Source organism: Caloenas nicobarica, chromosome 5 (assembly GCF_036013445.1).
Source record: "Caloenas nicobarica isolate bCalNic1 chromosome 5, bCalNic1.hap1, whole genome shotgun sequence".
In the NCBI taxonomy this organism is placed as follows: domain Eukaryota; kingdom Metazoa; phylum Chordata; class Aves; order Columbiformes; family Columbidae; genus Caloenas; species Caloenas nicobarica.
The window spans coordinates 41,315,767-41,339,293 of NC_088249.1; the positions used below are offsets into that span (position 1 = coordinate 41,315,767).

The window sequence follows — 23,527 nt, forward strand, 5'->3', positions numbered from 1 at the left end:
AGTTCCTTCGTCTCAGACATAAATGCTCAGTATAGCTGTGCCTCGTGAGGGTCAGCTAAGCGTTCTCCAGCTGCAGTCAGGAGGCTTGGAAGAAGGTGGTGTTGGCCATTCCCTGGAGAAGGGTCCTGCGAGGTGCTGTACAGCGGCATTTCATTTGTGCCCCGTACGCAAACTGGCCTCTGCCTGCTTCAGCTGCTTGTACTGGAAGAGGACTGTATCGCCCAAATGGAAAGTCGCAGCTACAGGGTGAACTTGTGTAGCTCCACACAGCAAGCTGGTGTCGTGTGGAGAGGGCAAGCTTTCCTCATGCATTTGTGACTTGTCTGGAAACTGAAAACCTCTCCAGAGATAAATTGGAAGTTGTCATTGGCGTCTCTCCTGAGAACGTCAACAGGAATCTGTCAGCACCAGTCGTGATGATAGAAACACAATCTCCCCATTTAAAGCACCTCGCTAACTGTACCTAATTAACCTTCATGACAGCAGAGCAATACAAGGAAATAGGGATCATTAACTTCAGCTTCGCTTTACAGGAGGGGAAGAGGAGCAGCAGTGCTAGCCCCATGCATTTCACATTGAGTTAGGCTCAGAAAAATCACAAGGTTAAAAATAACAATAATCCATTTGAGGTTCTCAGAGCCTTAAGAGTGCACTTGAATCAAACTTTCAAGTTTTTCTCCAAGAAACATTAGGACTGGAAACTTCTCTCCCATACATGCTTTTTTGTGACTCAACAACGAAGGCTTTTAGAAAATCACACATTCTCAGTCTCAGTGGTGCAGAGGCGATAAAGGTCAGAGCGATTTGCTCAGTGTTGCTTAAAAATCAGCTGGGCAAAGCTGGGACTAGACTGTGTGGGTAGCTGAGCCTCCACCCCTTGCTCCTTCCTTCAGACCAGACATTCTCTAGGTAGGGGAACCTGTCTAAATCCACCAGTGGTTACTTAATAGCTGCCAGAGACATAATTCAGGCTTGAACTAATGACCTCATCCCTTCCTCTCGTCTGCTGAGGGACAGACTGATGACATTGGCTGTTTATGTTTTGGACTCTGAGCCAGCCCAGCTCCTTCGCCTGGGGCCCAGCAGAGATGGAAGTGTCCTGAAGATGCAAAACCATACGTGCCGCTCCCTGACATGGCTTTCCTGGCTTGAGGTTGTTCTTGTAAGCTAGGAGGAAAGAACAACTTGTACTAATCCTTTTAAAAGAGTTCTCCTTGTTTGTCTTATCAAGGGTTGAGGGGAAGAATAACACCTGTGCCATTTGTGGGGGGCGCCAGCACAAGGCTATCATTACATCTCACCAATAAATGCGATGCAAAGCCCCAAGGAGTCACCGTGGCAGCTTTGAAAGTTGTATCTGTCATTACCAACAAACTGATCTCACTTCTGCCCGGAGCCATAGGTGCCGTCAGGATCAGAGGAGAAAACCCAGATTTGTCTGGAGCCCCAGCAGGCAGGACCCCTGCTCTGGAGAGAAGCCGGCGTGGACTGGGGAGAGATGTGGCCGAGGAGGAGAACCTGTTGTGTGGGGAGCCAACCCCGACCCAGAGAGCCGGTGTTCATACAGGAGCGTGTTTTATTCATCTCCTTTTCTCCTTCTTCTTCTGTTCTAAGCTGACATGGGATGAACTGAAGCTGAAGGGACCCTTGAAAAGGCCAGGTCATCGGTGGAAGGATAAAGGGCTGGGCAGATAGCGAAAAGCTCTCATGAGGAGCATGGGCTGTGGCTGGCTCCAGGGAACACAATTGTTCCCCTGCTCGGGCTGTGTGTCTGTCTCTCTGATTATTTTGTGCATTTCATCTCTGCTGTCTGTCTCACCCTTAATCTGGGCTCCTCTGTGCCAACAAAATGCTTAGCTCACTCCATTGTCTGAGAGACTAATTTGCACTGTAAATCTGATCCTTATCTTACATGACAGCTTACTGTGTGGTTTATTGCAGTCCCGTAGACAAACTAACCAGGGATGGCTAGAAAGCTTTTGACACATCATCTGGAATATAGAATGAATATGACCTATTTCGGTTTGCTGCCAGGTTAGGACGTGGCCCGTTGTGACTGAGGTCACAAGGGATTTACCTTTTCTCATCTATTCAAACCTGAGCTTGTTTGGGTTTGGTGTTTGTTGTTGTTTTGTTGGGGTTTTTTTAATGGAACAACTTCTATTCTGCACCGGAGTGCTTCTGGAACAGCCTCCCACCTCCTAGGGCCAGGTGCTCCATCCCTCCACCCTGCTACTTCAGAGTGTTAAGGACCACGAGAGATGCTGCAGTCCAGGTGCAGGCAGCGTGCAAGCACTGGTGCTCCAGCGTGCTGCAGCTTTGTTGTCTCTGCCTAGCTTAATCAGAAAGAACCTTTGTCCTTGTCTTTCTTCATTAGTATTTCCTGACACTTTCTCTGACATGTTTTAGCTCTTTGCTGGCAGAGTAACATCCCCTCTCAATCTTGTCTGCAGTTGCCTCCTTCTCTCTGGTCCCGGGCTACACACCTGCAGGCATTCACGTATCATCTGAGGTATTTTCACACTAGTGCTCTTCAGATAGCTGGGCAGATCCAGAGGCCTGAATCCTCCTACAGAGGGGTTCCAGGTAGCCTCAGATGCAAGCTTACCTGGGAAGAGCCACAAAGATTATTGCTGCTTTGGTATAGCTCTTGATTCTGCAGCTGGGCACACCAGCAGGTATTTAATGCCCAGAGCTTCTGCGTTGCAGTCCTCTGGGACGCAAAGGATCCTGCTTCCCCAGACAGGGAGTGGGAACACAAGACCTGCTGTCCTCAGAGGATGGTGGTCGTTCGGAGGACCAGTCTAATTTTTACTGAGTAGGGTCCTGCTCTACAGTCGCATGGATTTCTGGACCCCTCTGTTCTTCCCACCCTTGATCTGAGCACAATACACAAAAGTGGCTGTACTGAATAAGCTGTGTGCAGCAGTTGTGGGGCTGGAGACTGAACTGGAAATGGAGCCAAGGGGTCTCAGTAGTGTTGAGGGAGAGAAGAAGAAAGGCACTTAGAGAAAATGTTGAGGCATAGGCAAGTAATATGTTGTACACTGGGTAGAATTGTAGCTGCTTAGGCTACTCCAGAAACTCTGTACTGGCCCCTCTCAAACTCCATTTTGCTGCCTAGATTATCAGACAGATGTGTAACCTAAGGCTTATTCCAAGCCATCAGAGCTGGTGAACACCAGACTCCTCGCAGGCGCTGTCCTGAGACCTGCCCAAGGGAGAGCTCTGTACAGCCTGGGAGAAGCTCAAGGGAAAACGTACAGCTCTGAGAAGACTCCAAAATCTGCCAGATTTTAGAAGAATCCAGGACAAAAATACCTACAAAAGTATCATCACACAGCCTAATTCAGGCTCACGCCTAGTCTAGGTTAGGCTGCTCTACACAGCCTCCTCTGAACAAGCCACCCTCTCTTCCCTGGCTAGAAATGGAGTCAGAGGAATCAAATCACCATACTTAAACTAATATGTGAAGTGCCTGAAAGTTGGCAACTTGAATCTGAAGACATCTTGATTTGTTTTCTAAGAGGCCTGGAAAATCCCCCTTCCCCACAGACAACGTGGTGCAATCTGAGAGTCCCCAGTGTGACTGACTGGCCTCCCGTCTGCCCTGGCACTTGCAGCACAGGCAGCAGCTCTGATCCATCTGCAAGGTCAGATTGTCCCTCCAGCTGTGTGCATCCAGCACCCTAGGGCAGCTGGTGCTTCCAAGAATAAAATCTGTGCCCTGCTGCTGCTGTTCTCTGTCAGATTTCTGGTTGGTTTGTTAAAAAAAAAAATAAAATAAAATAAAAAAGCTTGTTTTCGAGCAGCACTTAGAGACCCTACTGTGTTGCATGACACGTGGACAATGGGATGATAGTCTCTACTCCAGAGGGTTCACAGGATAGTTTGGCAGAAGTACTCTGAATAGTAAATGTGGTAAAGACACGGTGTGAGACAAGTTAGTAACAGTAAGGGGAAGATGTTTGCTTAGACTGACGAGGTCTGACATCTCCATCAGCCAGGGTGTGCAGCGTGCGAAGGCCTCACAACGTGATGAGCAGCGGGGCCAGCCTCCCGGCGCTCCCAAGGTCTTTGCTGTCTGGCAAAGGAAATCCGTGTCCTGCATCAGTGTCGGCTCTCATCTGTGTGGAAATGACAGTGGGTGGAGACCTCAAAGAGGGATTTCCAGGTGGAGTTTTCTGCTTCCTGGAATATTATTAACAATCAAGGAAAAAAGCTGCTGCCGGGCTGGATAAGCAAGGGGGGCTTTCTTCTCACGGAGTTATAGAGAAAGGGCGTGGGGGAAGCTGAGAGTGTGGCAGAGTGTCGTGGAAGGGCTAGGATCTCAAAAGAGAAAGTGTGTTCAGCCAGCAGCCCTCGGCTACCTGCCATTAATTGCATTAAGCTTGTCCCCCAGCCTGGGTTAGCTCTGCTTGCATTTGTGCAGCCCAGTCCGGGTAGGTGGCTGAACTGGGGTGCCGCACCCGGGCTGCCTCCCTCTTTGGTCCCAGGGACATGTGCAACGCCTGTCCCAGTGCCTGTGCCTGGGGACGGGCGTGCACGGGGCTGTGCGGTGCAGACGGGTCCCTCGGGGCGCCGGGGGAGCCTCTGCAGTGCTGTGCCCCGAGACACTGGCCACTGCTGTCACGGCTTCTGTCCTGGGCTCTCTGCAGAGGCAGGACTGCACCGTGTTTTTACGCAGGCTTTCAGAAAGCCACTTCCATCCCTGTAATTTCCCCTCTTCTCAGGAAATGGGGTGCACATTTCGCAGGGGACTAAAGCCTTCCTATTGTATCAGTGCTGCGCAACTTGTCTGCTGAGTAGGTAATGGGTCAGAAGGGCTGCTGCTGCTCCAGGGATACTGTATTCCCAGCTGGCACTTGCTTTCTTTCCTGCCAGGATTGCTTTATTGTATTTTTGCAGTTATTAGTAACTCATCTCTTGTATGGAACTGGCAGTGAATCAGGAGTCAGAGTATCCAAAATATCTCACCCCACAAAAAGAGCAGCTCCTCCTTCACTGCCTGCGTGCAGCATTGTTAGCTGACGCAAAGGAAGGGGATTGTGTGGAGGATGGCGTGAGAGCTGTCAGGTTTGAATCCCGCGAGCAGCAGTTCAGAGTCAGCCCTTTCCCAAGAAGTGGCGAGCTGTGAACGTTGTGTCTGCAGCGTTGTGGGCAGGTGCGATGGCTGCTTGGGTGGGTATATCATGCTGGCCTTGATCCAGTTGGCACAGGTAAAGCAGCAGTGACATAGTGTAGCAACTTAAGCACTGTCTTAACGCTATTAAATACATAGCTGAGATCTCTGGAGGGCTTGTACAACCTGAGGTGACGTTTGTGTCACTGTATCTTTCCTGCAGTTTGCTATCTGTGCTAGCTCAATTACAGTTCTCGCAGATAGGTCTGTGCTGTGCCTCAGTCCCTCATCTGACATTAGTGCAGACCTGCCTCCAAACAGATGCTTCGGAGGACCTGGGGGCCACACAAACATCAGCTGTTGCTGTCTGTAGCTCGTGCCTCCCATGCTGGCATTCGCCTTTGTGATTTACTGGAGTTAGCCAACACGCAGGGGAGGGGAATTGCATCTTTTGTTACTGGGATTTACTTTGCATTGCAGCACTGAGACTTGCGAGTTTGGGACTGTAACTGAGCTGCGTTCTTCCCTTCTCTGTCACGTGGGCAATTGTGCTCCCACTCTCTACCCTCCCAAAGTCCTCTCCTGCCATGCTGCAGGCCTGGGATCACCCTGGTTCCTCCTTCAGGCACCAAGAGGTCTGGGGGCTGCAAGGCACTGCACACACGGGAGCATGAGCTGTGGTGGAGAGCCCTCCGGGGCTGGAAGAGGCGCCCAGGGAGAAGGTCTGCAGTGTGGACTCTTCTGACTTTTTCTTTCTCTCTCTCCCCACAGATGCCAGCAAGGACCATCCACAGCAGCAGGCAGGGGTGATCTGGAGAGTGACAGGCGGCCTGTTCAGTATCACCCGGGGAGCCGTGGGGGCCACATTGGGAGGAGTTGCCTGGGTGGGCAGCAAGAGCCTGGAGCTCACCAAAACAGCTGTGACCAGCGTCCCCGCTGCTGGCGTCGGACTGGTGAAGGGCAGTGTCTCGGCAGTGACCGGCAGCGTTGGGGCCGTGGGCAGCGCAGTCGCCAGCAAAGTCCCTTTCACCGCAAAGAAGAAGGACAAGGCTGACTAATCCCCATCACAATTCCCTTCCAAACTATCAACCTGCCCGTACTCTCCCCCTACACAGCACCTCTTTGAGTTGGAACCAGCTGCTTCAGGGAGGGTCAAGCACTTGAGCAGACTCGAGCTGCAGCCTGCTCAGCACCGCCTGCCTGGCTCAGAGCTCACAGAGCCGCTGTCAATGCCTTTCATTCCCGTCACCTACTGGGAACCATCTCTACTCCGAGGGCTTTAAAGGCGCTGTTGTCTGTGTCTTACAGTTTCCCTCCTCTCTTCTTGCTCTTGTAAGCACAGAGGGGCAGGAGAGGGTGTCAAGCTCCATCTAACTGGAGGTGGGAGGAGTAATGGGAGGGGAAGGAACTGTGCCTGGCTTGAAGTGTGGGTCAAATTAAACTTCAGCTGGGAAGACAGCCTCTGAAACACCCATTTCCTTGGCTCTGGGAGGTGTGTTTTGTGGGTCTGCGTTGGAGAGAACTGTAGAAGAAAGTCTCATTGACACAAAGGAGAGATACTGTGAAGAGGGGCAAGCCTCCCTCCTGCCCTGCACCTCTTACGTTTTCTTTGCAGGGCCTATCCCACAAGCTGCTCCCAATCACCCCCTGGCTGAATTGCACCCTTCAGAGAAGGAACCCTCAAGCTCAGCAGAGCAGCTCCAGGGGTGATGCCACACAAGAGTATCATATGTCCTGGGCCATCAGCTTTTGCACAGATTTTCTTGGTGAGAGGCAGGAGGATGAAAGCTGCTGTGTGTTCCCATTCCCAGCTGACAGTGGCATCTGCCAGGCCTCTGTGATATTGCAGCACAGGTGGTGATGCTCCACAGAGAGAGAAACTGAGCCCTTGGGTTTGATCCTTGAAGTCCTGGCAGTATCCCCGTCTGCAACAGGGGCGTTCTGACTCTAGGCCACACTCTCTCTCCACAGATGTCACTAGTCGCCATGGGCAAGCGTGTTCCCAAATGCCACCCAAATTCTGCTGCAGGGTGGGAGGGAAAGCTCTCCCTGTGACCCCAGAGTGGTGGCCTGGCCGTGAGCAGGCTGCACTGTGTTGGAAAACGCTTCCCCAAGGGGCTGAGCGTGCTCCAGCCTGTACGAGGCACGAGCAGTTCCTCCTCCCCCAGACGCTGCTGCTGCAGTTCCAGCTCGGCTCTTCTAAACGACCGTGTTGCACTAAATAGCCCACCCGCACTCCTAGTGCCGCAGAAACCCAGACACCTGCATTCATCTGGGAGTCACAGCCATCTTCAGCCTGGCCCAGGATGCTCACGGGGCCATGTGGCATCACATACACACACACACATGCACACACACTTACTCCAAGGTCCCCTGTAATTTCTGGGGATGAGGAAAGCCACAGGCTCTACCATTAACTCTGTCGCTCCTGGCTTTGGCAGGTGATTAGCCTAGGTCGTTAGGTGTTGGATGCATAGGCAAGTGAAGCAGTGCTTGTGCTGTATTTTATAAATATGCATCTGTGTTAGAGTTTGTGTAGGTATCAGGCCACAAGGTTGTCTTCAGCCAGGTAAACAAAACCACTCCACCGCCATGGAGCTGTTCACATAGTCATTTTTGGCACTTCCAGCATATAGATTTTATATAGGGTCCTGGTCAAAGTAAAAATCATGTTTTAGAGGATGTTTTCCCTTCTGTTGCCCAAGAGCATAGTTTATTGAAACCAAAGGAATGTATGTGAAATATCCCCTTTTTCCCATCTATGCGGTTTGTTTACTTTCTGCCCTATCTTTTGCATATTGAAGCCAGCTTCCTTGATCTTCATTTCCCGTTGGAGGTCGTTGTGCTTCCTGGCTGCTGTCTTGTGCTTAGGACTCTGACATCAGGGAATATTTAAGTACAACCTCACCCCCGCCACCATTTTTGCTGAATGTTCTTGGGCTTGTGAAGCAGTTTTGATTCTGACCTTTATTAAATCCACGTTTTGGGCCTGATTTAAGTCGCTGTGTCCCTGTGCTAGTCATGCTGGTGTTAGTCTCTCTCCATACCCTTTGCTGGGTAGTCCCTGCTGTTTGCAGTGGCAAGAAGTTGCTGATCTCCACAGTGTGCTACTCTTGATAGCATGAGAGTGGTTTAACCTACATCTTTGTTTCTTGAAGAGGAAACAGCATTTGGTATGTGTGTGCGTTTCCTCTCCCTGTCTCTTTTGTTCTTGTGAAGGCCAGGTTGACCCAGACGTGTTGGTTTTGTCTCTGAAGGCAGCAGCTTCACAGAAAGATCCGGCCTTGATGTGTGCCTGCACTTTGCTGGGACGCTCGTGGCACTTGGCAAGGCCAGAAGAAGTCTTGTCTGTTCTTCCTTTGTCTCAAACGCCCTGCAGAGCAGGAGGGCAGTTCGCACGGCGCGGATCTCTGCTCGCTGCTCTCCCTGAGCGCATCTCGTTTCTCGTTGCAGATCACAGACTGCTCCTGAAGTCAGCTCTAACCCCAAAGCTAAAAGCTGCTTGTGCCTAAGTAGCTGTGTTGTCATCTCTTAGAAAGATACAGTTTCTTACCAACTGGGGCAGAACCAGAGTCTTTTTCCTAACTGCCTCTCCCAGGCCTTAGATGGTATCTAAGGGGCTATACTTACCAGCCACCCTGGGCAGGTGACGGGAAGCTCATCATGCTTTTGGCTAACCAGTATCCCACACAGGCTCTTGCTGGGGGAGGCAATACATCCTTCCCAAGACATTGTCTGCAGGCACCATTTGTGCAGAGCTAGGCATGAAAAATGGGATAAAGGTGCATTAAGGAAGGCCATAGGGTACCTGAGGGTTTCCTGTCTTTTTATTTCTGCTCTTCTGTGTGTCCTTGCAGTAAATGAAGTAAATCTCTCCATTTGTCTGGAACTGCCATTTCCTTGAGGGATGGCCTGGAGAAGGGGAGAAGAGGTGTGAGGGGAACTCACTGCATTGGCTGTTCTTACAGCCCAGCTAATGGAAATCTCGTGGACCATAAATTACAAAAGAGAGCAAATTAGCAGGCAGGGGTACAATATTGAATCTACTCCAAAACCAGGGCCTCACACCACTTAACAAGCATTCAGGGATATGCAGCTATGCAGGACTCAAAGGCTCTGGAAAGCATGTCTGTGTTATTGTGCCAGGCCTGCTCAGTTCATCCAGGCGACCCAGCCCCAGGCTGGGTTGGTGTTCCCAGTCCAAGAGCAAAGATGCCTCCTGACAGCTTTGGTTGCAGGACAGTGGAACCTGGATGAGAAAGGGAAGTTGCTGGCTCCTGATGCCCTGTCTTTTTCCCCCTGCCACACTACGGAGACTCCAGCCAGCTCGGAGTCCACCTGGGCCACTGGTGCAACCTTTCCCCCACCGCCTCTTTGTGGTAAGAGATGCAAAAACTACATTGCACATAAATCCCATTGCTACAAGGTGGGGGAGGTTTGGTACAAAATAGGGGGAGGCAGCACCGAGGAAGAGTCAAAGTGAGTTAGTGCAAGGAAGATCACCAGTTTTCAGGTGACGGTGAGAAGGTGAGGAGGGACTGGAGACAGGAGGAGGCAAGGACTGGGGGAGCAAGAAAAGGGGGAGCATGGAGGGCGTTTATTTCTTAGAACAGGCTCTGAGTCAGCAGATTAATATGATGGAGTTTATCCTAGGGAAGAGTGTGGGAAGGGAAGTGGACAAATGTGGGTTTTGGTGTGTGATGTTGGTCCACACCTGGTGGGTGCCCTGCTGCCATAGTAGTGGTGATTGCGAGATCAATGAGCCCAACAGATTTCCAAGCGCCGGATCAGCTCCCTCCTTACCACCCCTGCTTCCCAGATCTCCCTGCAGTTTTTGCCATGATCTCCACATGGTGGGGCTGGGTCTCCCCACGGTGGAGGTGGGATGTGGCCCTGCACACAGCCCTGTGCCCCATGTGGCTGGGCATTCCCCATGCCCAAGGAACATGGCCTGGCTGAGAGGGGAGCACACAGGCACGTTCTCTCCTCCCTTTTCTCATCTCATAGTTCTTCACTTTCTTTTTCATTCCTCCCTTGCCTTTCTGTCTTGCACCTCTATAGAGCTCTACAAAGCTCTCACCTAGACCTTCATTAAACATCCACACTCATCTTGGCTGGGAGGGCAGAGAAGGTGACTCTGCCCCTGGACCTCCCCTGAATGGGAGAGAAGTGCATGTCTTCCACCCCGCTCTGTCCTCTTGTGTTTTGTGTGTGGAAGATCTCAACCCACTTCTGAGTTCCCACCTTGGCTCTTGTCCCTGTCATTTCTGTGTCTCCGTTGCAAAGTCATCCTTGTAAAAACAACAGCGTGAGTGGGGACGCGAAGATGGCCAGAGAGAGCCACAGAGCTGCTGGGACAGATGCCAGGGCCCAACTCTGCTCCTCTGGGAGCCGAGGAGCCCTTTGGCAACCCAAAACCATCACTGCAGCCACGCAGTCACGTGCGCAGTGCTGGGCTCCGGAGAACACTTTCGTTCTCTATCATTTCATTGTCTGTAATTGGTTTCCTACTGAATTTGTTTGCTTGGTTTGTTTTGCAGTGTGTTTCTGGGAATATTCTGCATCTCTGTATTTTAATTACAGTAAAATTTGAGGATAAAAACCTTGGTTACGCTGGCTCTTGTTTCCAGTGGGGAGGATATGAGGAGAGGGAGTGCAGTTGAAGGAAGATGTTAGAGATTCCTTGGGAAATCGGATCTCTCCCCTAAGGGCTCTACAAGAGGCACCAAGCAGGGCTGAATCTCTGTCCCTGCTTAAACTAGGACGTGGCTTTCAACTGCAATTCAAAAGCCATTTTGCTGCAGGCGCATTTCCTGATCGGAATGGTAAAAACAGTTTGGATAACGCTTCTAAACTCAATTTCTTGTGTTGGTTTAAAGACCACTGTGCACGAGGACTTTCAGGCCGGGTACATCTGGCCTAGCCCCAAAAGGTGGGATCTTGGTAGCCGAAGACAGGAAATTTTGCCTCTACAGCAGCTGTTTCTTCCTGCAGGTTTGCATGGCCACTTTTCCCAGCTGAGGAAGCGAGGGAAAGCCTGGTTCCCCCCGCAGCAGCCTGCCCTTTCTGCAGGACAAGGTGGTTTGACATCCCTCCCCAGAGCTGGGGAGGAGCCCCTAGACCCTCTGCATTTGCTGACAGGCAGTGCAGCTGCTGGGGAGGTCACAGCTGGCCACCCTGGCTACGCCACCCCGGCCACCTCGCCCGCTCCATGGGCACTAACCGCGGGCAGAGCCACCTGGTGCTCCCGGGGACGCACAGCCCTCGTGCAGGCAGGATTGCAGCCCCACAGCCGAGCTGTGCCAGATCGGGCCCCAGACACGGCATCCCTTTTCCTGGGGCGAGGCCAGGAGCCAGCAGCCTGGCATTTGTTAAGTGCTGACAAAAGGATTAATTTGGTAACTAATAATGGGGCAATCAAGCCATTTATTTGGTTGACACTTTGCTGCCAGCTGCTCAGTAAGAGCAGCTTGGATGAGGCTGGCTGTGGCCACCACTGCCACCTGCCCAGCTCCTCCATCCTCACCCAGGGCAGCAGCTGGGGCAGCATGGCTTGGGGGGCACCAAGCTGGTGGCAGGAGCAGGTTTGATGGTGGAGAGGACAGGGCGAAGTCACTCGTTGCTCCTGCCTCTGAGTGAAGGTGCCTGGGGTGGGGGTGTTCTCCTGCTGTGGGGAGGCAGATGGAGGAAGGGCGCGTCCCACAGCACGTGCATGTTGTCACCCCATTCCTCCTCGTGGGGCTGGAGCCAGCCATGTCATCTTGCAGACAGTGTAGCTGAGTTAAAGGTGCTCCAGCTGCGAGCCCTGAGGAGAGGCCATCAGATACATCACCTCTGCTCGCCTTTTCCGCAGCCCAGCTGGAGCAGGTTTGCCATGTTAAGCCAGTTTGCAAAACACCACTAAAAAACAGCCCCTCCAGAGCTCTTCAAAGGGGAAAAAGGATATTGGAAAATCACCTATAGTTACAGCTTTCCTCTGCCTCGCCCATGTGGTGGGTGGGCAGCCAGCAGGTCCTGGCTCCCTGCATGCAACTGCAGCACCCAGTCCCACTCGCTCCCAAATAATAGCTCGGCTGGAAACTGTTGGGCAGCAGCCCGTGGAAGAGACCTTTAAAGAGGAGACCTGACCAGGTAGGTGGGCTGTGTGTGGCTCAAATACCCCTGTGCTAGGAGCGGCTCCAGTGCTGGGAGTGTGCAGCTGTGGGACGATGTGACCAGCTGTGGTCCCATCTCTCTGAGTCCCCATCCTGCCTGGCTCCAGGAGCAACAGAGCCAGGAAACGCTGGGGCATTGCTGTCCTCTGGCCCCGGGGGACTGGCCCCGGTGTCTTCCCATCCGCAGCTGCCCGTGGTCTGTGGGACATGCCCCGAGGGCTGGGCTGTTTGGAGGACTCCGGCTCAGTAGGGTTGGAGGAGCTGGTCGGCTGTTCCAGCAGCCAGAGATCAACCAGACCAGCAAGGTCCTGTGTGGGGCTCCGGGCACGCTGCTGCGGTGCAGCGTTGCTCCCGCGGTGCAGCATTGCTCCCGCCCTGCCAAGGTGCCCTGTGCAGGAGGCTCTGCCTCCGCAGGCAGCAGGCAGCTCGCGAAAAGGAACTGGTGCATTGCCAGGACCATCTTGCCTCCTCGCTTTCATTCTGGCAGTTTTATGACCTGAACTCGAGCACTTTTCTCTGGTCCTCCATGCAGGGCACACCAGCACTGGCATGAGCAGCGTCAGACGTGGCAGGGGGGGCAATGTAGGGCAGCCCCATGGGGCTGGGCTCACCGTGCCAGTGCCACCAGGCACTTCAGCAAGTCCCGTGTCCCCATGCAGGCCAGCACGCTCTCAGGTCTGTAAATAACCACAGGTTCTCTATTTTGGCTTAACTACTTGCATTTCGACACACTTCAGATGAAACATGCACATGCCCAAGGAGGTGGCTGCTGCCCTGGTGTTTGGGGGGCACTCCCCACCTTGCCCCCCAGCTCCCAGCCCCACAGGAGCTGGGCAGAGCAGGAGATGCTGCTCTCCACGTGTTGGCACTCCCATCCCAGTTTAGTCACGGAGGTCTTTCAGTTCACCCCCAGGTCAGTTTTATTGCACTTTTATTTACAGAAAACACAGAAATAAAGCGTTAAACGTGTTGGGCTTTTACCAAATCACCCAACCACTTTTTTTTTCTTCCCTTTTTTTTTTTTCTTTTGTGGGTTTTTGGCACAAAGAAACATCACAGGTGTTACCAAACAGCCACGTACAAGCAGCTGACCCACTGCCCAGCCCAATAACAGGACTTAAACAAACAGACATGTTGCACTGAGATCAAAAACAATGAGGTTGTTCCACGTTCAGCTTCCAGTCTAACCTGCTCATCAGGGGCAAGGGGAGTTACTCTGGAGGGGACAACACCACTCATAAATTATATTTATATTTACCTCTTACATTGTAAAAGTAAACAGTGCAAAGTATAGTACCCCAGGTACCCTTCGGTTTGGAAAGCTTGAAGGTTGCTTTATACATTTTATGTGTTTTGTAAACATTGTTACCCATCCACAGTTCTAACTCTTGCTTGGAGAGACCCAATTCCTCTTGCGTCCAAAACGTGTTGGGGGGCAGCAATTGCTTCCCCTGGACTCAGCTGCTGAGATTCCCGCTCAAGATTTAGTGCAAATTCTGAAGAGAAAAAGACGAGAGAGAGAGAAAGAGGGGGGAAACAAAACAAAAGAAAATAAAATAAGGCAACAGTTAGAAACTGTCCGTATCAAAACCGGCCCCCCCCGGGGCTGCCTTAGGAGAAGGGCAGGAAGTCTCTCTCCTCCACCAGGCTGATGGAGAGGTTCTTCAGCTCCTCCTCGGAGCCGGCGGTTTTGTAGCCGAGCTGTGCCAGCACCTGCTGGCAGGCGTGCTGGGTGAACGCCACAATCTCGTAGGACAGACGGAACCGCCACTTCTCCGCCGTCGCCGCCGAGTTGCGCACTGTCCCGTACTTGTGTTTGGAGGAGGACCTGTCTCCTCGGGTGTTGTTCTGTATCCAGCGCTCGACGTTGCTGTCCATGGGGATGCCCAGGAAATCGTAGATCTCCTCCGTCTTTTTCATGGGGTTCCTGGCCAGGTCTTCGTACCGCACCAGCATGTACTTGCCCTTGAGCCACGGTGGCCGGTTGAGGCCGGTGGACACAGAGTTCCAGAAGTCCTCGCACACCGTGGTGAGCTGGGTCACATCCAGGTTGTATGGCTTTCTGCCGGTGCCGTCCCAGATCCTCCACAGACGGTAGGTGTCCCGGAAGGTCTCGCTCCGGGACGCCAGGATCCCCCGAGGGTCCCTCACCAGCTGGATGACCTTCAGGTTCAGCCGTGGGTCCTCCACCAGGGCCCGGAGGTCACTGACCTCAGGCACCCGCACGGTTTTAATGGCCACGTGCCCGTGCTCTCTGCAGGACTCGGTGGCCAGCGTCAGGTTCAAGGTACCGCACTTCTTCACACAGTCTCCCTCCTCCAGGTGGAGATCGACAGCTCCCAGGGACTCGCAGACGGGCGGCGAGCACAGGGCCTTGCTGGCTCCCCTGCGGAAGAGGCGGTCGGTGGTGTGATTGACGGGCTGGGGCTTGATGTAGTTCTCCAAGAAGTAGAGGTCACAGTCGTACAGGCTCCTCAGCAGGTCTCGGCTGGCCCCCAGCATGACCCGCCTGTCCGTCGTGCTCTTGCTCTGGGTCAGCTTTGGGATCAGGGTATACTGGACGTGGTAGAGGGGCTCAAATAAATAAAAGACATCAAAGTGCTGGTTAAAGAGCTGCCCAACAAACGAGGAACCGCTGCGGGTGGTGGCGAGGATGAGGACGTGCGTCTTCCTGGAGAGGTTGTACGCAAAAGTGGGGCTCTCGTCGCACAGCCTGTCGGCCACATCTGTGTCCTGGCTCAGGCTGCAGTTCACGGGGTTGGGGATGGGGCAGCTGTGGAAGGACTTGGCAGTGAAGGTCCGGATTGCTGTGTACTGGATCGCAATGGATGCCAAGGCTAGTAGGAGGACAGCCTTCCAGGAACATTGCATGGCTGGTCACCTTCATGGAGCTTCTTCACAGGTTGTCTCGGTGTCTGCAACCCAACAGAGAAGTCACGGATTGAGCAAGGACTGCCAAGGACGACCCAAATATCCAGCTGCTGGGGGTACCAGCAAACACCCTCCTAATGCTTATACATCAGCCATAACCACGTGGACCCCAGTCACACACTGCAGAGCCCCATTTCAGAGGAGAGGAAGACCAGGTAGAGGCTGGCAAGCCTGGAGAGACTCTTCCAGCCAGGACTTCAGCCCCAGGGACTGCTTCCTTCCAGGCTGGAAGTGTACACAAATCTTGTTCCACACAGCTCACCCCATACTCTGCAGTCAGGCAGGAGGCTGTTAAAGCCTAGTGGCCACACCATCTATATGCCTTCATCCAGCTTCTGTGAACCCTCCACCCCAAGCTGCCTTGTGAGTCACTTGTCACCCATCAGCCAGTGTTTTCAACACTCAGTGCAGGAGCCATGGCAGCAATAGGGCATGGGATGGTGCCAAGTACCACCTCCATCCTTCCTGTCCAGCTAGCAGGACAAGGTATGACCCATCCAGGCCAACAACCTCCTGCTTTGGAGAGAGGCAATGGCTCTGCTGGAGCTGCAAACCTCTTTGCTTAGAGGTGCAACAGGCAGGTCAGCTCAGTCTGTCAGCCTCTGGTGATGAGCAGCAGCCAGAGCTGTGTCCCAGCTGCCGGCCCAATGTGGCCTCAGCACTGAGCTCATGGTGCTCACCAGGTCGTGCTCAACTCTGGGATTCAGAACTCCATCCTATTCTTAGCACCAGAGGAGTGGGAAAGCAATACTTTAACGGAGGAAGCATGAGAAACTGCATCCCCTCCATTCTTTACTGGCAACAGTGAAGCAGCCTCCAGAGACGGGTGCAGGGAAGAACAGGGCTGCAGTTGCCCTGTCCAGCTTTAGTGGTGCCAGCCCCTGCCTTGCTGCTGCCCACATGTGGGCGAGGGTAGGGAGAGCTGAGCAGGACACTTGGATGGAATGTTCATGGACAGCGAGGTGAGGAGCACCCCTGCCATGCCTGGGGACCTGTGGCATTGCTGGGAATGTAACTGTGGTGGTGCTTTAACATTTTCTCCCTCTTCACTGACCAAATAACATTCACAGACTGCCCTGCTGCCCTCCAAAGCACAGGGCTTCACATCCATGTGCTATCACTCCCTGAGGCCAGCAGGGCTAGAGGGAAGGAGACAGCAGACTCATCCCATAAACCTCAAACGAGCCAAAAGCCCTGTGCAGGGGAGATGCCCCAGTACTAGCAACAGCTTTGAAGCTCCTCTGCATCCACTTTCTCTTGCCCATCTTCCTTCCATATGTGTCCCCTCCAGTGCGGTATGTTCACCCGTGCACGTGCATCTGTGGCCACCTACCCCCCCATCCTTCTCAGGCAAAACCAAGGGGACAGACCCAAATATCTCTGCTCTCCACCCAGCAGAGCCCTTCCCATAGCACCATCGCTACTGTTGCTTCCCCTTCCCCACTGCTCCTTTCAAGCTCCCTGTGTGTCCCCAGGGAGAGCGCCGAGACGGGTCTGAGCTGGTGGCGAGCTCCTCGTCCCCAGCCACTGGGACTGTCGGAGCCACTGCTGTCGCTGCTGAGCCGAAGTCTCCAAGGGAGAACGATGGGCCAGCCATGGATTTCAGCACACGGGGCCTGTTCAAGCCCAAAGCACACTAAAATCCCTGATGGGCCTGGGACAGCACGACACTCCTCGTGCACATTCCCCGCAGAGCCCACGGCAGCTGGCACGGCATGCTGTTCCTGTCTCCTCAACATGCCCCGCTCCTCAGAGAGACCCTGGCACCCAGTGAGGGATGCCAGGAGGGCTGCTCAGACCTGCACGTGAGTTAAAAACTTCCTTCCTTTCTTTTTTTTAATTATTATTTTTATTGTTTACCAGTTGCTCCAGCTGCTTGGTGCAGGCGGGAACTACCAGCTCCAGAGACCTCTTGCCGGGAGCAGGGATTTAGAGCAGGATCCCAGCACGGGGGCTCCAGCACAGCTACTGCAGGCAACCCCCTGCCGGGCATCCCCGTGTCTGTGCATTGAGAGCTGTGCTTTAGATCCGTAACGATGCTTTGAATAAGGGTTGTTTTCTCCTGGGCAATAAGGGATGCTTTCCCCTGGGCTGCCTGTCAGGGGTGTGACATGCATCTGAGGGACCGAAGCCGCAGATGCTTGGCTATTGCTGCTCCTGGTTTGGGGTTACCCACCCTGCAGAGGGGAGACCTGGCCCCAGTGTCCACGTGGGATCTTCTACCCCTTGGATAAAGTATTTTTGCAGGTGTGCTAAATCAGGGCAGGACAGGAGGGTCCCTGCTGTCATCTCCTGACCCAAGTGGCTCCCGTATGCTGCCTAGGTGGAAGCTGGAGTGGGAACGCTTTCCTGCTCTCTAGTGATGGCCAGCCACACTGCATCCTTCACACACAACCTCAGCTTCTATTCCTTGCTGTGCTGCTGAGGGATGCTGGAGCAGACACCACTCAGCTTGTCCTGGGATGTGGCAGAAGCCTGCTGCTGGCTCCCCTGCAAAAGGCAACCAGAGCCCAGGTGCCTCCTTGGTCCCAATTCCTGCCAGATCGCTGACTGTGAGCATTTCAGGTTCTCCACCCACCCGCACCGAGCTGTGGAGAGGAAGAAACAGGGCATTGATTCACCTCCTTGAGAGAGCAGGTGTGAAAATACAGCCCAGTTTCAGCCTCGCCTGCTCCTCATCACCTTCTGCGTGTGCCCTGCCTGCCTGCTAGGTGCAGCCAGGGAGGGGCAGGTTTTTGGAGAAGACTTCTCTCCCTGATGTCTCATTCGTGGCCTTTAAAGCCAGCCAGAGCCTCCTCTCAGCCCCCCGCTGGCTCTCCTGCCTCCTCCCATTGCTGCCTGTCCCAAGGGGCTGCAGTTCCAGCTCAGCCCAGCCCCGGGGCTCCAGAGGCAGCAGTGACCGGCAGCCAGGTGCTCTCAGGGTGCTCCTGGGCAGCACAAGCGCCTGGTGCCCAGAAGCTCCCAGCGCGGCTGAGGATCGCTTCCCCTCACAACCACCCTCGCTCAGCTGTCGGACACAGCCAGGCTGGTGTGAAACACCTGCCGAGGAGGAGCTGCCAGCGGCACCACATGACTTGGGGCGGCCTCACCAAGCGGCAGCTGCAGCCATCACACTGCAGAAGGATGTCTCCTACACACACGTGTAGTGGATAGCCACTTGCTCTCCCATCCCTGCCACAGGGGACCTTTTTCTTAAACTGACCTCTTCCCCTTCAGGCACCGATACTGAGGCCAGCAGTCCAGACCAGCAACAAGCCCCACGTGGGGCTTAGACTCCTGTGTGAGGCACAGACTCATTTGGCTACTGAGCCCTAGACTGTGGGATGCTGTGGCCGTGGGAGTTATCCGAAATGCTGGACTCGCAGATGTTTCCATGCTATAAAGTGTTCCCAGACGAAATCTCCCTCTGCTCTGTCTCTAGCTCAGCTCCACCAAGGACGATGAGCAAATGCAGCCCAAGGGCGGGAGCTGAGTCTGGCAGGTCCCTCCAGGCAGCTGGGGCTACAAGAGGGAGAGCTGGGGTGGGGGTCACTCGTACCTTCCAGCCCCCAGTGCTGCTGGTACTGTAAGGGCCCTGTGAGAGGGCACATGGGCTCCTGTTTGGGCTGTGCTGGGGTCACCGCTGCCCCTTCCCTGACCCTAACCCCTGTCTGGTCACAGCATGCCAGACTGCACTCTACCGCTTGCCGGCAGTTCTGTCCAGCTGCCTGCAGTCGGATCAGGACCAGGCTGTCCACGAGGGATGCACGGCATCCGGCAAGTGGCTCCGAGCCCCGCAGGAGGCTGCCAGTGCCTGTCAGGGGGACGGGAGCATTGTCTGTGGGAAGAGGAAAGTGCTGAGCCTTTCCTCGCCCCTGCCCCGCTTCCCGCAGCCTCGAGCCCAGAGGAAGGGAGAGGATGGGCCCAGGCAGTGCAGCCCCCCCACCACACACACCCACGAAATGGCAGCGGGTGCGTAATCACCTGCCTTCCTCCTCCTCCTCCCCTGACTCCCAGCACTGCTCTAGGGAGGATGAGCAGGCGAGAAGCCAGCAAGGCAGCCCAGGAGCGCTGGGGAGATCGGAGGCAATGAATTAAGCTGAAAAGCATCTGTGAGTCACCGGTGCGGGGAGCAGCGAGCACGGCCGGCCAGCCGCAGCACAGGCCTGGGAGGCAATGCTAAGCGGTCGACTCCTACTTTGGGGATGGTCTTCCCAGGTTTGATGGGAGTGACCTGCTTTTAGACAGCGCAGCAAGACCGCGGCACCGGAGGCTGCACTGGTGCCTGCGCTCAGGTGCTGCCAGGCAGGCTGGACTCGCGGGGCTGCTGCAGGGAGCGGTGCGACTCACACATCTTCTCCTCTCCAAAAGCTGCCAGGTGCTACACAGAGCAGTGCTCTGGACTAGCCAAAGCTTGTTGTCTTGGGTGGGGGGGTCCCACAGCAACGCAGCTGCCCTGCCTCCTTCCCCAGGCCTCCCTTGCAGGTTCCCTTGCTGCTCCCTGCAGGTGGCTGTGTTTGGACAACTTGGGGGTGATGGCAGGAGACCTTCCAGGAGCTGATGCTGTCATTGCTGTTTCCAAGGCTTTCTCACAGGGCAGTCAGAAAAAACTGCTCTTTTCAGCTGCCTTCCAGGCTGCCCCGTCTCTCAACAGCTCCCCAGAAGTTGTGCCCTTGGCCCAGGTGGGCTCACCCCAGGCTCCCTCACCACTGCCAGGGAAACTCCTCTGCACTTCCCGGTGGCAGGGGAAAAGAAAAGGGAGTGGAAGAAGGTGCAAGGGTCTGCGCAACGCAGGTGCCTGCTCCAGCCCCGGCACAAGCCCCAGCGCCAGGGCGATGAACTGGAGAAGCGTCTGTGCCCCGCAAGCCCTTCCCGGGGCCTGCCGGGTCCCGGTCCAGCTACCGGCACCCTCTACCCCCAAAACCGATTCCTGCCAGCAAGGCCGTTTCCATGGAAACGGCAGAGTGACTCAGGACTTTGGGACTGGCTGGAAAACACAACTGTGAGCAGCGAACAACTGGGAGGTGCCAGGGTCTCGGTGGGAGGAAGAAGGGTGGGTGAGTGTAGGGACCGGGCAGAACTGCCTGTCCCCCCATGCTTGGGCACGGCCACCCCAGTGCAGAGGGGCATGCAGGCACAGCCCGTGTGAGGCGAAGCCCACGCCAGGAGTTACAAGCCAAAAGAGCTCTCTCCTGACACAAGTGTGACTGCAGCAATTGGAAGGCATGGCTGCAGCATGCTCACTGGGGGACACATCCCGAAACATGCCTCATCGCAGACAACCCCTCACCCCCTGGGAGGGCGACCCATGCGTGCATAGTCACCTACAGGGTTTGCAACACCTTCAGCAGCTGCTCAGCCCTGTGCCCCTGTCCCCTGCCTGGCAAGCAACACCCCTGGGTGCCCTGCCCAGGGCAGAGCAGCTTGGAGGGCTAGTCAGGGAGGGGGAGCCGCAGCCAGCGCCCCACGGTGCCTCCCTGCCCAGCCAGCCTGGCTCCTGCGGCCCCGCTCCCCCCAGCCTCGCCGCCCAGGCACAGAAATTAAGTCGCAGGGTTTCAAAACAACTCTTGGCCAGGGACCCACTGGCACGGGCTCTGCTGCTTCCCCACGTCCTCCCACTGAGCAAAGAGTTTATCTCATAAAACAACATGTTGTGGCCACTGAGGCAGGGAAGACGGGCTCCTGATGGGGTTTAACGACGAGCATCCTACTCAGTCGCAGTGGCTTAGTCATGCTGGTAGTTCCGTGAATCCAGGCAGGCACTGAGCACGCCTGTGGCCCAGCCACCCTGGGCACAAGCAGGCTGCACCCCACCACTCCCCACGGGAAAGGGCGACCGCTGAGAAATGCAGCACCAAGAAGCCCCCCTTCCCAAAGGCGCTACCTGATTTTGGGTACTGCAACAACTGTGTGAGCAGGGCTGGCCTCTGTCCCCAAGCCTCCCCCCTAACAAGGCCCCCCAACATGAGGTCCTGATGGGATGGGAGTGAGCCTTCAGTCTTGCCTCCTCTTCAGCCGTACAGCACTAGAGCTTCCCTATGGTGACAGCTTTGAATGCCAGCTGGGGACTCATGTCTGCCACCTTCCTCGGGTGAGCACCATACGCAGAGTGGAGGTGCTTCATGCCCATAAAGACCAAAACTCGCTCTGCTCTCACATGCATCACCTCCTGAGGCACTTTTATAATGATAAGGCACAGCACCCCAGTGCTCAGAGCCACTCCTGGCATGCCCTCTGCTCCCCTGTCTCTGCCCATCCCCTCTGCGTTTCAGAGGGACTCGAGACCCTTTGCCACCAGAATATTACTGCCCACTTTGATGCGCACTTAAATCATCACTGAGTCTTCAACAGATATTTCGGTTTTTCCATACTGGCACTCAGCATACATATTTTGAGTCGTTAATCACTATCAAGTAATGTCAGCCCCAGCCAGTCCCAGAGTTTTCTTATCGCAACATCCACCAGTGCCTCTTTATCACTCATCTGCTGAACTGCATCTGTCTCTTCCCAAAGATGCAAGCACCTGGGTAAACCCGATACAATTTTTTTGTGTTCTCCACCTTCCCCAGAGCAATCCACCAGCCTGTTTGTGCATACTTGCTCCCTCCCAGAGCGCTCCCCTGGCAGGAGCTAGAAGGCTCTTTTTGGATGAACGCACTCATTCACCACCTCAAAATACTCTCTTCGCAATGTACCCAGGGTACGGCTGCATCAGGAGCCCAAACCTTGAACCGCGCAGCTTTCCTGTAGGACTGCTCCATGCCATGGCGTGCTTCAACGCCGCTCTGCGAGCTCTTCTCGCCAGCCTGCGTCCTCACGGCAGGTTTATCAGACCACTTTAAGGTCTGACAGCAAACGCCAGGGCATTTGGTCTGCCAGCTGGCGCGGCTCACACGACCGGGCAGGGCAGCTGGCCTCTCCTGTGCCACCGGGGACCTACCGACTTGTTCAGGCGGCGGCTCCTCGCTCAACAACAGCCCAAGTTTCGCCGCAGCTCGTTTCTCCCGCGGGTCTCGGGAGTCAGGGCTGCCGCGCCCCCGCTAAGGCAGCCGCGGCTTGCTGAGCGCTCGCAGCCCGGGACGGGGTCCCGCCGCAGCCGCCGCCGGGGCGCAGCGCGGAAAAGTCCCTCCCGCCGCCGCGGGTGATGCCTCGCTGCCCTGCAAAGTTGGTGGCGCGGAAAGGGTTATGGGAGAGCCCCGGCCCGCCGCCCCCGGCCACCCCCGCCGATCCGCGCCGCGCCCCCCCACCCCAGCGCCCCTTACCTGGCGAGGCGCCGCGGTGGGCTCCCCCCGCATCCCCGGCGGGCCCCGCCGCGGCTCCTGGGGCGGGGGGACGCCGAGCCCGGGCCGGGGGCGGCTGGCGGCGGAGCTCAGCGGGCCGCGCCTTGGGGGCTCATCCCTGCCGGCGGCCGCGCTGCCCGCCCTGCCCTGCCTGCCCTGCCCGCGCGGGCAGCCGCGGCGCGGCCGCCTCTCCACGCCCCTCCGCTCCGCGCCGCTCCGCGCCGCGCCGGCGGGCAGGGGAGGGCGGGCAGGGGAGGGGGCTGCACCCGCTTCCCCTCCCTCCCTCCCTCCTTCCTCCGGACCGCCCGGCAGCGCGCACAGGCAGACACTCCGCACCGCCCCGCACTGCCCCCGCCCCGCGCTGCCCGCACCGCTCCGCGCCGCCCGCGCTGCCCGGCCGCTGGGCTCCCCGGATTTGCCGGGCAGGACACTCTCCGTGTCCGTTTTTTCCTCGCCAAGGCGGCCCAGCCGGAGCGGGCAGAGCCCCTCCTGTGGCGAGGGGGAAGTCCCGGTGGGGCTTCCCGCGGAAGCCGAGTCGTCCCCACGCTGGGTGTTGGCAGGTGGCGCGGGGATCCCCGGGGACCGGGTCAGGCCACCCCGCAGACGGGGGCTGATGCGGGCGGCGGGAGCCTCCCACCCTCCTCACGCCCCAATGCTGGGGCGCAACCAGCGCCCCCCCTCACCCCGGAGACCCAGCCGGGTTTGGTAGCGATGGCAGCGTGCATTCATTCGCTCATTTGCCGGTGGCCTTTGCTTGTCAGAAAACACACTGTCATGGGGATTAGTTCTTCAGCGCCAGGAATCCTCCCTGCGCCGCCGTGGCCAGGGCTCACTGCCACGGGCAGGGACCTAAACCCAAGCCCGGCGGTCCAGGAATGCTGACAGAAGAGGCGGGAAGGTGCCATCCTGACCGCCTGGGGCAGAGGAAATGACACACGGGAGACTGTCAGGGGTGTTGAGGTGGCTGCTGTCTGACAGCCACGTTCCTTCTGGTTTCTGCTTCTGTTCGACCCCTTCAAACGGATCGGACATTTACTTTCGGCAACTTTTAATGTTTCCTT

The 23,527-nt window shown here is 55.7% G+C and overlaps 2 protein-coding genes across 11 annotated transcripts in view; one reads left to right on the forward strand and one right to left on the reverse strand.

The window, feature by feature from the left end:
• Positions 1 to 10,685, forward strand: part of LOC135989578 (transmembrane protein 263-like) — a 210,903-nt gene extending 200,218 nt beyond the window's left edge. For all 10 annotated transcript variants that reach the window (XM_065636502.1, XM_065636504.1, XM_065636506.1 and 7 more), the window contains one exon: positions 5,894 to 10,685. In XM_065636502.1, the coding sequence (XP_065492574.1) occupies positions 5,894 to 6,180 (287 nt within the window). In that variant the 3' untranslated portion in view covers positions 6,181 to 10,685. The remainder of the gene's footprint in view (positions 1 to 5,893) is intronic.
• A 2,543-nt stretch (positions 10,686 to 13,228) lies between these two features.
• Positions 13,229 to 22,536, reverse strand: CHST1 (carbohydrate sulfotransferase 1). Its single transcript, XM_065636455.1, has 2 exons — positions 22,449 to 22,536; positions 13,229 to 15,191 (listed from the first exon to the last, which is right to left on the reverse strand). Exon 2 carries the CDS (start codon positions 15,145 to 15,147, stop codon positions 13,888 to 13,890), a length of 1,260 nt encoding a protein of 419 aa, XP_065492527.1. The 5' UTR covers positions 15,148 to 15,191; positions 22,449 to 22,536; the 3' UTR covers positions 13,229 to 13,887.
• Between the last annotated feature and the right edge of the window lie 991 nt (positions 22,537 to 23,527).

What these genes read in the sequence shown, in the direction of transcription:
- CHST1 (XM_065636455.1), bottom strand. Translation starts at nt 15,147, where the DNA reads ATGCAATGTTCCTGGAAGGCTGTCCTCCTACTAGCCTTGGCATCCATT.